The following is a 17,241-nucleotide window of genomic DNA, read 5'->3' on the forward strand; positions in this document are numbered from 1 at the left end:
ATAAAGTATAAAACATCAGAGATCTACTGGCGATTTGTGAAAGAGAGGATGTGACGGGTGGGCATGGCAAGTGGTTCTGTTTTTCTATTTTATGCTTTGTAAACAAATAACATTGAAGACTATAAGAGTTATGCATTGCCTTAGTAATATCTATGTTATAATTTCAAATTCCATACTTCTCAGAGAAGTGAAAAATAAATTAGACAAGAGGTAAGACATAAAGAACAAATGTTATAGTTCTCATACTAAGGCAGGTTGAAGATTTTTTTAAATTACTTCCTTATAAAATTAACTTAAAACTTGTATAATATCATAATATGGTTTGCTAACTATGTTTTGATGCCAGGTTTATTTGTATACCATGATAATAGAGTAGTTTAATTAAATTGTGAACGTAACTTTCTAAAATGTCATGACGTGCACTTTGACCTACCCATAGCAAGAGGATTAAAAGAATAATTTAAAATAGTAATGCTTTATTAACTACATTAAAACAGTAGCAATTAAGGATGAACTAAACTGTGTTTAAATGTATGGCAGCTTTTTTAACAATGTGATTTCAATGAAATTATTTTAAACTTTTGTGTTTAAAGCTTAATTTTGTCTGGTGTGTCAGTAAAAATTGTTAATATTATTATTTACCTAGATTAACCAATTACTTTATGTGACACTAACTGGTGTAATCAATGCTTATAGATAATCAATTATATTGATTAATCCAGTAAATCTCCAAGCTCTACTATGAATAATCTTTCCCAACTAAGACATTATGGTTATTTTCAGCGGTACCCAAAGTTACTTTATTGAGCTTTTCAAATATAAAATTTCAAGAAAACAAAATCATGAAGACAGTTAATTTCCATAAGGCAAATAAAAACTAACTTGTTGGTTGCTGTATGAAACTGAAGGTTCATTAGCATAAGATAAACCATGCTGGGCTTGTTCTGTCCATTGCTGCTGCTGAACAGGAGGACTGGGATCTTGCTGACCATTGACTGGAGAAACCATTGGACCCTGGTACCTCAAGCCATTTTTATAGTGTGGGATGAAGGGTGCCCGTGTGACAGGTTTGACTTTAATTCGTGCCTTTAAATAAATAAATAAAATTCTTAACAGTTCAGCAATAAAAGATGACTAAATAAATCCCATGAGATAAATACTTAGAGTATGCTTTGTCACATTAATGAAACAATTAAGAATGGAAAATCATTCTTGGTTCAGTTTAATTTTAACATAGTTTTTAACACATTTCTTCATTCTCAGAAAGAAAATACTTAACCAAATTGCATGAAACTTAGTACAAACATATGAAAAAGTATCATACATTATACAGTATTGTTATGATTTTTTTTATGTTGTTTTTCCAAAATTTCATTATGAAACAGTTTAAAAATATAAAAAATACTTCCTTTCGTCTTAGAATCAGTTTTTTTACACTGTTGACCACATCATTCTATTTTTTACATATCCAGTTTCAACTTCACTAATATTAAAACTTCTTTTCATACTTCATTCTGATAATTGAAATAATCACAAATAAAATTGACAAAAGCATTTCAGTGACCCATGACTTCACTATTCAAGATAGCATCATCCATTACCCTCGTCAGACTAGGTATCACTTGCTAACTATATTTTTGGCTGAGACCTATTTGAATATAATAAATATAGTTTCTTTTCAATGAATAGCAAATTTTTTGATTTGTGTGCATTGTCTGAATGTGATTAATTTAATAAATAAGAATATGGATGATCAGAATATTTTGAAGTCACTTACCATATTTCCTAATTGTAAGTAAACTTACCTCTTCTCTCATCACAGAAAATTTCCATAGCTGTGAAACATATAAATTAACAGAAAAACATTTTCAGGAACAAAAAAAGAACACCTAAAGAAATTAACAAAAATATTAAGATTTGTGGTCTGTTCAGAAGTCTTCTAAGCTTCTCATTAGATTTTGATTGAAGGAGTTTCTGGCAGTCAAAATGTCAAAAAAAAACCACAGGTTACTGCTCAAACCACTTTATTTACTCTACATTGATGCAGTTAGTTCATAATGTGATCTGTCCAATTGTATTTAAACACTGATTACAGACAAGCTTCATTAGTAATTATTCAGATTATATATATTGTGAAATCATAAATGATGGCAATAAAGAGCTGTAGCAATAAAACCACTGACAGAGACAGAAAGGACATAAGAAACCAGACATGAATCATTATATTCTTACAGAATGAGTTTCTTAGCAATTATAAACCTATCTCTAGGATGAACAGAAAAAGTATACAATAATCAGTAAGTACATTATTTGCAGGTCCTCAGAGTCACTTAAAAATGAAAATTATAACATTTTTCCTTGTGAATTACACTAAGTGTTACAAAATGACAAAATTCAACTTTAAAATGTTTAAGAGTTAAAAATTGTTCAAATATAGTTAGAATTATTATTTTTACTTAAATTTTGAAATTTGATATGCTGATGTTCACTTGCATAGAAGTCACTCACCAATTGTGAGTAAGCACTTGCCAAGTCTGGGCCTCAAAATGATTCTTATAAAACTTACCATTATTGGTTTCCCTTGAAAAGTGCGAACTTCCTCCCGGAGATAGCGATATGCCTTCTGCACATCTTCATCAGATTCAAAAGTCACATACCAGGTGTCATTGTGGGCAAACTCACACTTGGCAGACTTTGGACACTCTTCTCCACTGAATAAAGCTTCAATATCCTTAAAATGAATGCAAACATGATACAATGGAAAATATTTTAAAGTAAAAAATTAAGAACCAAACAGGGTTAAAAACCAGATTGAATTGAAACCACTTTGAGAGATAAAGTTAAGTCAAAACTAATCTAAAAATTAAATTAAAACCAAAAAGAAACAGTACATTTTGTTTTACTAAAACAGAAATGCTGACAAACACATAACTTTAATAATATTTGTAATTATCAATGTTCGTTCTAGTATGAAGTGGAAATTCATATACAATGTATGTGCTGTAGTACACACTATTTGCAACTATTAAAATAGCCAATGATAATACCATAAACATTCGTCAGTGACAAGTGAATATACTTTTCTTATTCTTGAAATTACTCTAGAAACAGCATATGCAATATTTTATTTATGTCAGAATAGTTTTGTATAATCTAAAAGTTACTACGTACGTGTAAGAACTTGTGCTTTATATTCACCAGATGCTATTCATTTGGCTTAGTTAAACTATGGTTTGCTGAAATACAATGATCACACACTTGAAAATAGTTATATAGTTCACTTGTAAGGCACAGAATATGTATTATAATAAAGATGATTCATGTTTTTGTTATGAATCAGCAGTTCAAAAATAATAAGCAGCATCAAACAGAAGGTTGACCTACTGTTTTCACATATTCAAGGTGGTGATGCTATTTATACTTAAATAAATTACACTTATTTTTACTCTTACATTACTCATTTATAAATCCTTCTCCATGAGAAAAGCAGATTTCTGGTTTCAAGACTAAGTATAACATGTAAGAAGAATAAGTGTAAAACATCTTAAACATGCAAATATTTTATTTCATATTATTACATAACACAACAAAGATAATTTACTTGAAATATTCTCCTTGGAATTATAATATATTTAACTACCCTATCCCCAACAAACTGTAAAGTAATTAAGAGTAATGCTATTTTACATTGTTATTTAGTGACAAATAACCTTAGTTTTCTTTAACCCTCTCAATATAGGCTTGATCATTCTGGTCAACATTGCAACCATGAAACATAAAATTTAACAAGCTTTTAGTAAACATTACAAGTCTTTTGTATACAAAAAAAATCAGATTTTTAAATTAAGTATTTTTACTAAAGATTTGTTTGCGAACTTACAAAGTCAGAGTTTGACTCAGACACTTAACTACTCTGAGTACAAAGTGATTTTCACTTTTTTCATTTTACAATTTTCAAATTTCATTTGCATAACTTCTAGAACCTCTCAAGTATCAACAGCATTTTTTTTCTAAAACTTAATACTTTATTTGTTATTTTCTCTACTCTAACACTGCAAACAAAATTGGTCAATTCATTTGACCATGTACTAACCACTAAAAATATGAAATAAATGTAAGTTTTCCTTTTTTCTTTCTAAAACTAATGCAGATTGTAAAGGAAAATCACAATTATTTATCCTAAACAGTCTCAAGCTTGTAAGAGTTTTCATTTCATTTTATTATTTTATTGCTCGTTGAAATATGTCTAATTACTAAACCTACATAACAACCTAGAAGTTACCTGGTGAATGCATAACTCAGGTGGCAGTATTGAATTATGTTATGCAGGAGCTTCTCGAATGCACATCTTAATTAGTTATTTTTCTCATTTATGTTTTGTTATCCAGCATAATATGATTTTAATTTTAGTTATTTACATAAAAAATATATTATAAAAAACTATAAATTTAGTATTTATGTACAGGTCTTGAAAGTTAACCCTAATTTTTTCTAGTTGCTGTTCATACTTAATTTTTATTTATTTCAAATAATCAATTTAGAACACAAAATACTAACATGCACAAAGCAATCAACATCCAATAATTATCATAATTTAAGTGGTTTCTAACTAAGCTACGAATGTGAAAAACAAAACAAAAGAAACCCTTAGCTGGTTGAAGTGAAGTTAGTGACAGTAACTTTAGATTTGTACATGAAATAATTCAAAAGCTGTCGAGAGAATGAGCTAGTATTATACAACCATCAATAAATTAAAATCTCATCTTTCTATTAGTTATAGAAAGTATAATAGCAAACATCAGAGAGAATTATTGGTATTTTTTGAAAGACAATATATGACAAGAAGGCATAGCACATGCACTGGACTTTGATTTATATCTAAGTAAAATAGGATGAATGGAGGCTATAAAGTTATATTGTGACTTAGCATTATATGTTTGTAACTTGCATTCAGACTCACAAACTCAAACACGGTAGAAAGATTATGTAAATTCTGCGATTCAAAGTGAACAAGTGGCATGTGATATAAGTGAAGATTGAGAATATATTTAAATATTTCCTTTAGAAGACTTATATGATATAAAAACTGTATTTATTTAATACATTTTGATACCAAGTTCATTGACATACGTTAATAACAAAGCAGTTTAAATTTTGAACATAACTCAAAAAAAGTTGTGAAGTGCATACTTACATTCAAAATTTATTGATCTACTATTTTATAAGTGTATGCCAATAAGTTTGGTATCACACTATAGATTATAATTTAAATTTTAGTATTATACATTAGTTAATTTTTTAATTTAAAAGTAAATATTAAAACAAAATTCCTAAATGTCAATTTTTGTGCATCACATGGTATGATGAATGCAGTTTTGGTTAAAATTAGATGTTTGTGATGTACAAGTACAAAGTCTATAGTTTTTTATGAATTAGAACTCAAATTATTGATATTGACAAGCTAGAATATAAAATAAAAACCTCATATTTTTTTCTATTTGTTGAGATATCACTACATTTAGTGAATCAAACACAGTTGGCCTTACCCACTTTTCAGTTTTGGAAATACTTGCTAATGTACACATAATGCTGTCTATGATGTGTGAATAACCAATTTAAAGCTCAGAATATTCCCCATGTGGTTTTCTCAGCCTCTAGAAGGTGGGAATTGTCAAGATTATTTCTTTGTCTCGAATCTCAGAAGGAAGGGGTAAGTGAAAATGTTGTCTGAAAAACAATATTTCTTTTTTGCTCCAAATACAGTTTAGTTAGTAAGCCTGATAAATTACAATGGAAGTTTGCAATATTGATAGAGTAATTTATATTATTTGGTTATTTCAAAATGCATATATAAAACCTAAAAAAATTATACGGTTTACGTCCTCCATGTGTGAAATTTGATAAGGTTTAGCAAATTACAATAAGCATGCAAATAAGTACAAAGTTTGTAAGTAGAAAAATCATTGTTTTCTATAATTCTTTATTTACTGTTGTATGTTTTAAGAAAAATACACACACACACACACACGTAATGTATTATAACCGAAATGTGACTATTTTACAAATTACTGGTTCACTAGAACAAACCGAAGACAAGTCATTTTGTAAAGGCCAGTTTTTATACTACTGGGTATGGTAACGAGTGCACATGCATCACATCATTGCAACTTCTGTAATGTTAGTTAGACATAGCTGAAAGGTCAATGAAATAAAAATAATAAATATATATATATAGTTGTATAATGTTATGAAATTTAACCTATTTAGACTAAACATTTCTGGTTTCTTTTTATAATTTGTAGTCATTCTAGAACAAAAAAAAAAGTTTATACCTATTTACTAATTTTCTATGTTGGTTACAAGGTCAGTCAAACTGACCAAACCCATAGAGATACAATAGTGAAAATAACAGATAAAGTAGTTTTTTCTAAAAAAAAAATGTTTGATAATTACCTGATGCATAAAATTACTTTTAATCTTAAAATCAAAAACACTTTGCATGTTGGATAGTTTAACATTTGAAAAGAAAATAATTAACAAGTAAATCATTACTTAGAAAATATTAAGACTTGATGAAAAAAATTATATTTTGTGTACAAAACCCTTGTAATGTTTACTGATAACACAGGCCTTCGATCTAAGCTTCATAAAATTTGTTTTTGTTTTAATAACATATTTTCCATAATTCAGCTATGCAGATTTTGAAAATAATATTAATTTTTTCTATCACGTTAGGATTTTTTATTATTTCGTTTCAAGACAATAAAACAATCACAGGTCTGTGTAATCCGCAAAATTTTGTAAAGATACGTATGCTGTATTAAAAGTTATAGTATGAAAACTATAACAAGCCCAAAATGATTACGAGGTCAGTCATTGGGACCGAGCCCATTGTGAGAGAGTTGATAAGTAGTAAATGTGAATGTTTATAGCTTGTATTAATTAAAACAAAAAAAAATGATGCAGATGAGTTGCATGTACGTAACACGTTTAAACATGATTAATTTGGGTTATGTTTCACTAAATTTAATTTCTCATCTGGTCATATACATTTATAGCAATTAATAAATATACAAAATGATACTTTTTAAGACTTCATTTGTACCTTGACAGCTGTTGTTTCTGGAATTTCTCGAAGAATCAAGACACAGCACTTACAGTTTGGACGAACCTTCTCTCCAGCTTCATCAACTTCTACATTTGGTGATTCTAGTTACAGTGTAAAAGTTTTGTTTGATTTTTAAACTTAATGCTACGAAAATACTAGAATAGTAACAAGAAAACAAGTTAAAATAACTATAAACCTAATTGGTAGGTTATGGTATTCAATTCAGTAAAAGGACCAACAGAAAGATTAACTATGTTGTTTCCATATAATTTACCTTTCATGTTACACACACACAGACTAAATAATTTTTTTCGGATCGCCTCACACACATACTTGCAGAACAATCTATGTATTTCAATATACAAAACAGACTGATTGTGTGATGTTTAAGATGAAAAATTAATTCTTGTAATTTCACAGTTGTATCATACCTAAGTTTTGACAGTAAAGTTTTGTGATGGCTGAATACCAATCACTGGCATTGTTAGTAGATTATACAATCATCTGCCTAATTAATAATTAATTTATATCTCATGTTTTTGTTGTTAATCTGTTGTTGTCTTTGGAGGAGAATTGAGAAGGACTATCACATACATTCTAAAAAAAAACAACCTGAAGATGGCAGTAGATTAAAAGTTCAAATATAGGATATATACAATTTAGTATCTAATAATAACAAAAAAAATACTAACTAACTAGTAATTTATGTGGTTATACACACAATTAACTATGACAATGACATCATAGCTAGTCAGCAACATTTTGAGCAAAAACAAGGATATTTCCAAGTTTCAAGTTATAATAGTAGTGGATACCTGTCCAGTTGGAGCATCATTATCAAAATCTGTTTTTTTTTTTTACTGGCTTTTTAAAGAACTGTCAGTCTGTGGCACACATCTCTGAATAAAAAAAATATTTATTGCTTTTTGCTACATTTTATGTGAATTATTTTTAGCAGGTTTAGTTGATCTGAATGAATGTGGAGCAGGTAATGTAACAGTGTTAACTAACACAAAAAAATTACAATTCTGTGAATATGAGAGATCTTTTTGAAACTGGTAAGGTAAAAAAGAGTACTTGTCTCAAAATTTGATTTGTTGAAAACAATAAATAGTAGTTTTTGTAATGGTTCCAAGATGATATAGTATTGAAAAATACATCAACAAACAAAATACATTATTAATATGAAAATCAAAAGTAAACTTGTTAAAATAGGCAAATGTAATACATGTACGTATATATCTCAGCTATTTAAACACACATGCACACACGTGTGTGCGTGTGTATTTCAATAGCTGAGGTTTTTTATAATTGTACACTTGTTTTAAAAGAATGACAGTGTGTTAAGTCTGAAATTCAACAAAAAAGCAAATAAAAACTAAAAAGATAGAAGTGCAGTAAACAATTTTTAGTTTGATACTTATAGTTTTCCTGTAGTGTATCTTCACAATTTATTCACAATGAAATGAAATATGTTTGCTACTAAGAAGTATTGTATCTATCAACTACTTGTGACTGATTAAAAAAACAGATGACTGGATAGACCTACAAAGTGCAACAGATGTTACTGTTCCCAATAAACAGTCTTTCAAAAGCAGTCAGGATATTATCGTCTCAACTGCACTATGTAAAGAACACTACAAAAACTGTCACAGGCTACCAACAAGTGCAAAACCTTATCTTGGGTGCAATAACAAAAGAGATGCTTAGAGCAATAACTTGAAGTATCTGGTATGGTTTAATAGAGACCCCATCTTACACATTTCTTGACTTATGGTATAGTAATAATATGGGGTAAGCTACATGAAACACTTGACACTGCTTTTGTTGTTCCAACTATGCAAGCTGCTTGAAGTGATGTAATGATGTGGGAACTGTCTTTGAGGCAAACACTGGACTCACTTATTCCTTCAAAATTCAGAGCATATGAAATATATTAGCAATTATGTTTATCCATTTCCATCCTCATAAATAAGGGCTCTTCCATGATGATAATGCAACCATTTATCTTGTTCATCTTGGTTCAAGCAGCACAAAAATGATGAGTTATTTTCTTGGGTCAGTACAATAACTGGATCTCACTGAGACTGATCAACTTTAGGATAAGTTGGAATGACAAATTCACCACTGTAACTCCGCCTACATCTGTGAACGTACATATTAATATTCTACAATCAAGCAACAACATCTTTCAGCCTTTTATGAAGTTTACAGATGGTTTATTGCACATTATAAGAATGATTTATAAGAAGAAAATCAGCACAGAGATGTAAAACTTGGAGAAAAGCAATTTCAAAGACTATTATTTTTAACATGGGGAACAGACTTGGCAAGGGACAATTATAAAACCACCACACTACATACAGAACCGTTACTGCCACTGTCAAGGTGTGCAGATTGGTTGTCCAGTAAAGCAGCATAAACCATGAGTCCATAAGTTTCTCTACAAACACAATGGTGAGAGTAAGACAAATTGTACAAAAAAATATTCTGCTATAAGAGACGAAAGTTTGTTGCAAAACTAGACATGGCCTACGTGTACTTAAATGACAAAAAAATAGTCAATTTGGTACTAAATATAGAAAAATATTTTGCATCATGCTTAAAGGCTGCTACAGGGTTTTCAGGAGCAATATACTGATAACAACTGTTCAAAATGAAATTTCTGCAATGTACAGTGAAGGGAGCCAAGAAGATATAACTAGCAGTTACTCACACATTTAAATCTACATTACTATTTCTATAAACTCAGAAATTAAATCAATGTTTATACTATCCTATCTGTTAACAAACATATGAATTAATCTGAGTGCACAACCATGGGCTTCTGTGCAATTAATCTACTTAAGAGTGGTCATTGAAGCTAACTCCATATACAGTAGAGTTGGTGGAAAGATTGTCAAGATATGAAGTTTACGGCTGACATCATCATCATCCTCTACAAGCTTATAGGCAATGGTGCACAATCATGGCTATGAGACTGAGCATGATCCATTGTGAAAGATGTATTTTCAAGGAACATCATTCTTGTAAATTACACAAATAGCACTTTGTGTCTCATCCTGAGTCCAGAAAATTAGGTAAAAACCAAATAAAGTGGTCAGTCAATGTACAAAAGAGGTAAATCTATTCATTACAAAAAAACATAAACTAAGGTTACCTCTCAGCACTTCCACAATAAGTTTCAAATCCTTAGTAAGACGTCTCACTTGGTTAAAGTTGGCAACTGTAATAATTGGGACATACTGGTCACCATCCATTTGAGAAACAAGGAAGGTATCATGAGACAAATTCTCCCTGGAAGAATAGTCATTACAAGCCAATAAATATTTTAAAGAAAAGTAAAAAGAGTGAGTTTTTCATAATTAAAACGATTTCACATATAAAACAAGTTTCTTTTCTATGATATTATAAAAAAAATGCACACTATATTTTAAAGTTCATTCTTATGAATTGACAAAAATTCTAAAGAAAAATTATTTCATAAGAACATGGCAAAATAAATAACTTCTGTATATATAAAAAAAAAGTATAAACTAATGTATCACTTTGTTTTCAGAATAAAGTTTTCACTCTCGTTCAAAGAAAAACTGTCAGTCTAGTGTATTTACAACTTAATAGCATATAAATAGTAATATTAGGAACATAAAATTACTTATACAATGTATAATAGCCAAATATCTTTTAAAACACACCAGGAAAGACTTTCCAGGAATCTTTGAAAATAGAGCAAAATGCACAAATTATTGGTTCATCCACTGTATGCCTTGATTAATTGAAAGCACCTTCAAACCCGTCTAGAGACTAATCAAAGTATCAAACATTTGGAGTTTATATCCAAATGATTTTAAGGACAAGATAATCACAGCTTGTATGTAACGAGTTTAACTTAAACTTGTCTTAAATAAGTGGTCTCTAGAGGAAGACAACTGCTGAAGTAGTTTCACCTTCTTAAAAAATAGAATGTACCAAAATAAACTTCATCTAATATTTAGTTTCATTCTTTGAAGTATCACTGAAGTTAAGGACAAAGAATATTTATGGTAAACATTATGAAGAAAGATGACATTTTCATGCAGAGCAGGTAGAGTAAGGATTAACCACATTATAAGAATGATGTGCCAGGTCCTGTGTTTCCCTTTGAACTACTGCCTCCATTATTAATTGTACTCATCCTGATGGCAATGATTACATACTTTTGTAAAGGAAGATGAGGTTAATCTTCCATCAATGCATTTTAATAATTTTAAGTAAGAATGTAAGAAAGGTATATTTAATTAGCTATATTCGTTACCAGGTTCATTTTAGTCTTGCTTTAATCAGAAGTTAATACTAAATTAGACTATTTAAATTTTTCACAGATCCCCAACCACCACTGATCATGAAAGTCTGTTTAAAAAAACTACGTTCAAGAGAACCAAAGGCATAAAAGTCCACTGGAACTGCATCAGAGGACTTAAATGAAAGGTGATTTAATACCATAGCTATAATTTCTGTAATTAATTCTATAACTAATGAACCAATCCATTGTGACAGTACTATTGTAAATTTAAAGTTAATCATTCCGCTAGAAAAATCAACTCACCTTGAGAAGTAGTATTCTAACTGTCTTTGTAGCATAGCCTTCAGTTCTGTCAAATCTGGGGTACCTTCTCCTGACTGAAAGTCTTTAAAATAAAGAAGAAGTTGTAACTTTCAGCTTATTTTACTATACATCAGTATTTCACTGTAACAAAACATGAATATTCATATCTTATCTTGTAGGACTAATTCTTTGGTCATTAATTTCTGTGTAGGAAAAAATTCATAAAATATTTATAATCCATTCCCTACCACATATCACTGAATCCTAAAATTTTATTACAGACAGCAAAACTGTCAAATTTACTAACATTTCTATCATAACTAACAGTAAAAAAAAGTTTGTTACTAAAAAATTAAGCTGTAACTGAGGTTCATTTTCTAGTATATTTAATACAGTTTTCAAAAATAGTGTTTCAATTTTAAGTCTGTTTGGAACTCACAATTCACAGCTATTTCATACAGTGCAAAAACTGAAGCATTTATTTTCCAGTACTATTATACTACAAACTTAAAGAATATGATTTTAAAACAGATGATGTTAACTTTTTAGGATTTTATTGAATATTTCTTGATATGATCAGTAATTATTTTATCATCTTAAAAAACTATTCATACTAATGATATCAGAAATTTAGGTTTTTATTGGTGGTCAGTGTCGAGTCCAAATAAAAAAAACTTACAAAAAAATAAAATTCCAGAGTTAAATTTAGATGTATTAATGCTAAAAATTGGACCCATTTTCAAAGTCTATGACCTTCAATTTTCTACTAAGGTCTTCTAAAAAAAAAATTAAAAGTATTGAGCACAATATACATAACACACTACACTCAGCTTGGGGCAATATTTTATCAATTACAGCAAAGGACAAGAGAGTAGATTACAGATTCAAAAAGAATACCACGAGATAAGTGTCTCCCATACAAGATTCATATGGATAAGATAATTAAATAAAACAGCTTGGCTTAATGTGACTGATAAAACAGCTTGTATGTATTTTATTTTTGGCAAGTAGCTTAATTAACCACAGACAAACACTGGGTGCAGTTAGCAGTTACCTACTGCAAATTTACAGAAAATTTTAAAAAGTCATACTGGTTACCTTAATGTGATGAATATTTTGATAAGATAAACATTTATTTTGACTATTTTACGGCCACACAAGAATATTTTACCAAAGCCAACTTTATGTACGTATACTTTAAAAATATATATATAATGTACCACTGAACATAATATGCATGTTTTTCTAACTTTAAAACCAACCCCAAAGGTCAGTCATTCAGATTTTACTGTTTTGTTTGCATTGAATAGTGGTTTTATATAACTTAGAATAAGCTGTTCATGAACACACCATAGATTCTTCACAGTCCTTTGGTTGTTGAAATGCAGATCCTCAAATATGGTGTCTGATCACTGAGTGACACCTTTTTCATGATATAAAAACAGTTTGAAACAGGTCTTTGTAGAGAAGAGGAATAAGAGATGGAACATAACCTATCAGTAAGTCCTGTGGTAAATGGTACCCTGCACCATTCTTTGCCCTTGAGACTTAGATTGGGAATCAGAGCCTGTTATTTCCTCTTTTCAGAATATGGCTCTCCAAGCATCATCAGCAGCCATCCAGCTGTAATCCTTGATGAAGGGACGAAACATTGGAACATAAAACGATGCATATTTCATTTTCCTGCTGATAGGGGTAATTTTATTCCAAAGAATAAAAACTTGTGTTGGATCATGTAGTTTTACTAGGCAAGTAACTTAAATTCACATTTTCAAGTTCAAGTGCTCCACACACATCCATCAAGGTTGCACAGTTGGACTTAAACATGTTATCATTGATAATGCTTTTTTAATTATGACATAACATTTCCAGGAACTTTGAGTGGAAGAATACATTAAAAATGGAGCCTGAAGAGCTGCAACACCTTTTCCTTTGATTTTTGCAGATATTCCTTCTGTGTACCTGGGTCAAACTCCACTTCAATTTTTCAATTTCATTTTGACAAATATACCACCACAACCTACATGCACATCTGAAACAGTCAGGGCATTACCACATCTGAGACATTTACTCTTAGAAGTAAGCATTTCTATTGTTTATACTAGTATCTGAAATGAAAGAATCACTATTTATACCAATTTTCTATTAAAATTGAGTCTTGCAGTTTGGAAGGTTATTTTGTAGACTCCTGATTGGTAAAATAACCAACAAAAGTGTCTTGGTTTTCTTTTTATCCTGTAGATTCCAGTTCTAAAACCCATAGGATTCAAGTTATGTCCACAATAACCTATCTCCTTCATTGGTGAAGACACCTAAGTAAACTTTTACACGGTATTTTAAAGTTGAACACATACAAAGAACATAGTTAAACATACTGCTTTAGAAGCTTCTTAATCACACATTAGGCATGTCACCACTTATTGTAACAATTTAAATAAAACATTAAGATATGATAGTACTGATACTGGAACTGAAAGCTTGTTATAATAAACAGACTTAAAACTGTGCAATAATTAAGCATAGTGGTGGAAAAATAATACATGTGGGTCTCACAGGATATATTAATGGACTCTTACCAGAAGTATATGTTGTTTCAAATGTCTGCTCTGAATTAAGATGGTGATGATTCATCTTGCTGACACTTAGTGTGTTAGTAATAGATGATGTGCTGTTCATATTGTCGGAGTGCTGATGAATACAGCTTTCAACTAGTTCATTTTTCTGATTTACAGAAAATCCTGCATCTTGATAATGGCTGGAAGATTTCCTCTCTGTAATCAAACAGTCTTGGTATTAGATATTAAAATTATAATAAAATTACACTCACTTTTTTAAACTAACTATTTAAACCTAAATTATAGCTACCTGACAATTTTAGGCATGTTTTACTTGCAGAAAACTTCTGTCTTCACTATGTTTTTTTATGATGAATATTAGATGTTATTGCAATATGTCAAGAAAAATAAAATGAAACCTTTAATGTACTGATGAAAATGTTAGAAATGAATATTTCAAATAGAGAGGTGGGCAATTTAATTACATCAATTAGTGTCCCATAAATTAATCAAAGTTAGTGTTTCCTATTATTACTGTTTTAGATTATTCCAATTATACTGACTGTTATGAAATAAATAAATCAAATTAGTGTTTCCAATTATTAATTATTCAAACAATTGATTAATCAAAATTACATCTATAACAGTGATATGGTTTTTCCAGTTGTATTTTGGACAACCTGTAACAAGCTCTTATGTTAATAGTATGTCATGAAATAAAAGGCAAAATTATAACAATTTCATAAAAGTAACACTGTAGCACTCACTGGCCACATCTGTTTTCTGATTTTTCAATATGTCAAACTCATAGTTTTTGCAAAGAAAATTTTATTATCATCAAAAAGAAACTTTTTTATAATTTTTGTGTGTGGTAAATTGGTAACTTACATATTTCCATTAAAAGCTATTATGTTTCAGTTGATAGGAAACTAGAGCTAAATTCTGACCCACAAAAACAACTCAAATCATAAAATATAGTCTGCTATGGAACAAGAATCTGATGGTAATATTTCTTCTGTGAACATAATGGTTTGTAGAACAAACCAACAACTTTGAGCTATTTGGAAGAAGACTAAACAGAGCTTTCCATTTAAATGTATTAATACACAGAACCACTTAATGCTTCAATTATAAGGAAGTAATCTTGTTACAGTTGGCTTCAGCTTTTCAACTGTCAAATTTTTACAATGTCTCAGTAGTTTCTTATCCTAAGCTTGATTAACACAAAATTTTCACCAGTGATAGTGTGTTACACTTCACAAAAACATATTGTGCAATGTTTAAGAAATTCTCCAGTGCTTCCCAGAATACGTTCTTTCATACAAATTCAACAACCAGTTGATGAGGGAACTCTCATATTCCCCTGCATAAGTAGAGTATACAAATTTATGGATGACAAGTGTGAATGGGTAAATATTCTTCCAAATAAAAAAACAAAAAAACTTTTCCCCATACCCTTAATCAAGACCCCTAAAATTCCTTTAGGACACTTGTTTGGAAGATCATATGTTCTCGCAAATATCCTGAAGATAAGAGAAAAACCTTTATTCTTGCAACAGACTTAAGTATATATTTAATTTCTCTCTGTGTATAAACTCTGTCTGAGGTTAAAACCAAACATCTCATATACCATGACTGTTGCTCTATATATATGATAATACTATTACTAGTTGTACATCAACCTTCAACATTTCAGTAGTCAGTGCAGGTAGCATTTCACATATATTATTAGCAAAGAAATCACTATTAAATTCACTATGCTTCAAAAACTTTTAATGTAGGCTTTTTCACTTTGCACTACTGATTAACTATTAGCACTGGGAATAAGCACTTTGATTAAATTCACTTTAAAGTGCTTTAGGAAAAAAAAAAGGTGCTAAAATGGGCATAAATTCCCAATGATTTGGTTTATAATTAAAACACACTTTCAAACTACCTTGTTGATTATGTACTAAGATATCTAAAAATGGCTAGTTTAATTCCTGACAGCAAACTTTATATTGGAATGGTTGTTATTCATATAACTCAAAAATTCATCGACTGAAAAATGGTAAGTGTATCATCTACATATCTTCTGTAGCACAGTGGCTTAAATTCAGTAAGATATTATTTCAACCATTTTAATGGAAACTCAAAATTAAATTAGCCATAACAGATACAAACGTAGATTCCATACTACTATTAGCTTTATCATAAATTCTGATAAACACAAAATATGATTTCTTGGCTGCAAGCAACACCAACCTACAAAATGCATGCCCAGAAAATCATACACTACAATTGAAGATGAAAAACCTAGTTCTTAACATGAATCAATAACCTCTTGCAACCGAGTGTTAATACAAAGATACTACATGAAAACTGACTATATGCAAATCTTCAAATTCTGGAGACTTACAAAAGTCAAAGCTATTTTTAACAATAAATTTGATGCTTATATACTTCCAATAAAAATTCACCAAAAATTAAATTACTTAAGGCTATAAGTGCCAACATCTGAAATTACTGAGCTTGCAGGAACAAACTTAGGAAGTTCAGCCACACCACATTTATTCCAGCATGAGAACCCCCCAGTCTAATTTATTTGCACATTGCAGCTGTAATTTTATATTCAAATGCAACAAATATTTTTGCAAGTTTGTTTCCCTTTAAGTGTTGGATCTGTATTTACTTTTACAAACTTGTTGCTAACATTGAATATATAGCTGACCTTATTAAAACAATAATTTTTACTAAAAAGTACTATCTTGTTTCCTCAATATAGTTTTGTTAACCAAATTAATACATTTTCCACATTAAATAAGGGTTTCAAATTATTCTTTATACATGTTATAAAATTTCTTTCCTGAAATAAAGTTATAAAAATAGAGGACAGTGCAAAAGCAAGTCATATGAATTCTTAAAATCCAAATTCTCATCTGTTTAGGGATAAACTGAGCACTTGTGCAAAAGTACTTCAAACTGTAGTGCCTTAAGAACAAGTTCAAGAATAA

General features: G+C 29.7%; 1 protein-coding gene across 6 annotated transcripts in view; it reads right to left on the reverse strand.

The window, feature by feature from the left end:
• LOC106469539 (la-related protein 4-like) overlaps positions 1-17,241 on the reverse strand; it is a 61,305-nt gene that overhangs the window by 15,997 nt on the left and 28,067 nt on the right. For all 6 annotated transcript variants that reach the window (XM_013930040.2, XM_013930046.2, XM_022398837.1 and 3 more), the window contains 6 exons: positions 14,270-14,464; positions 11,694-11,775; positions 10,269-10,405; positions 7,106-7,209; positions 2,567-2,731; positions 883-1,086 (listed from right to left, as the gene is read on the reverse strand). In XM_013930040.2, the coding sequence (XP_013785494.1) occupies positions 883-1,086; positions 2,567-2,731; positions 7,106-7,209; positions 10,269-10,405; positions 11,694-11,775; positions 14,270-14,464 (887 nt within the window). The remainder of the gene's footprint in view (positions 1-882; positions 1,087-2,566; positions 2,732-7,105; positions 7,210-10,268; positions 10,406-11,693; positions 11,776-14,269; positions 14,465-17,241) is intronic.

The sequence above is a fragment of the Limulus polyphemus genome, unplaced genomic scaffold (genome assembly GCF_000517525.1).
Source record: "Limulus polyphemus unplaced genomic scaffold, Limulus_polyphemus-2.1.2 Scaffold97, whole genome shotgun sequence".
Lineage (NCBI taxonomy): Eukaryota > Metazoa > Arthropoda > Merostomata > Xiphosura > Limulidae > Limulus > Limulus polyphemus.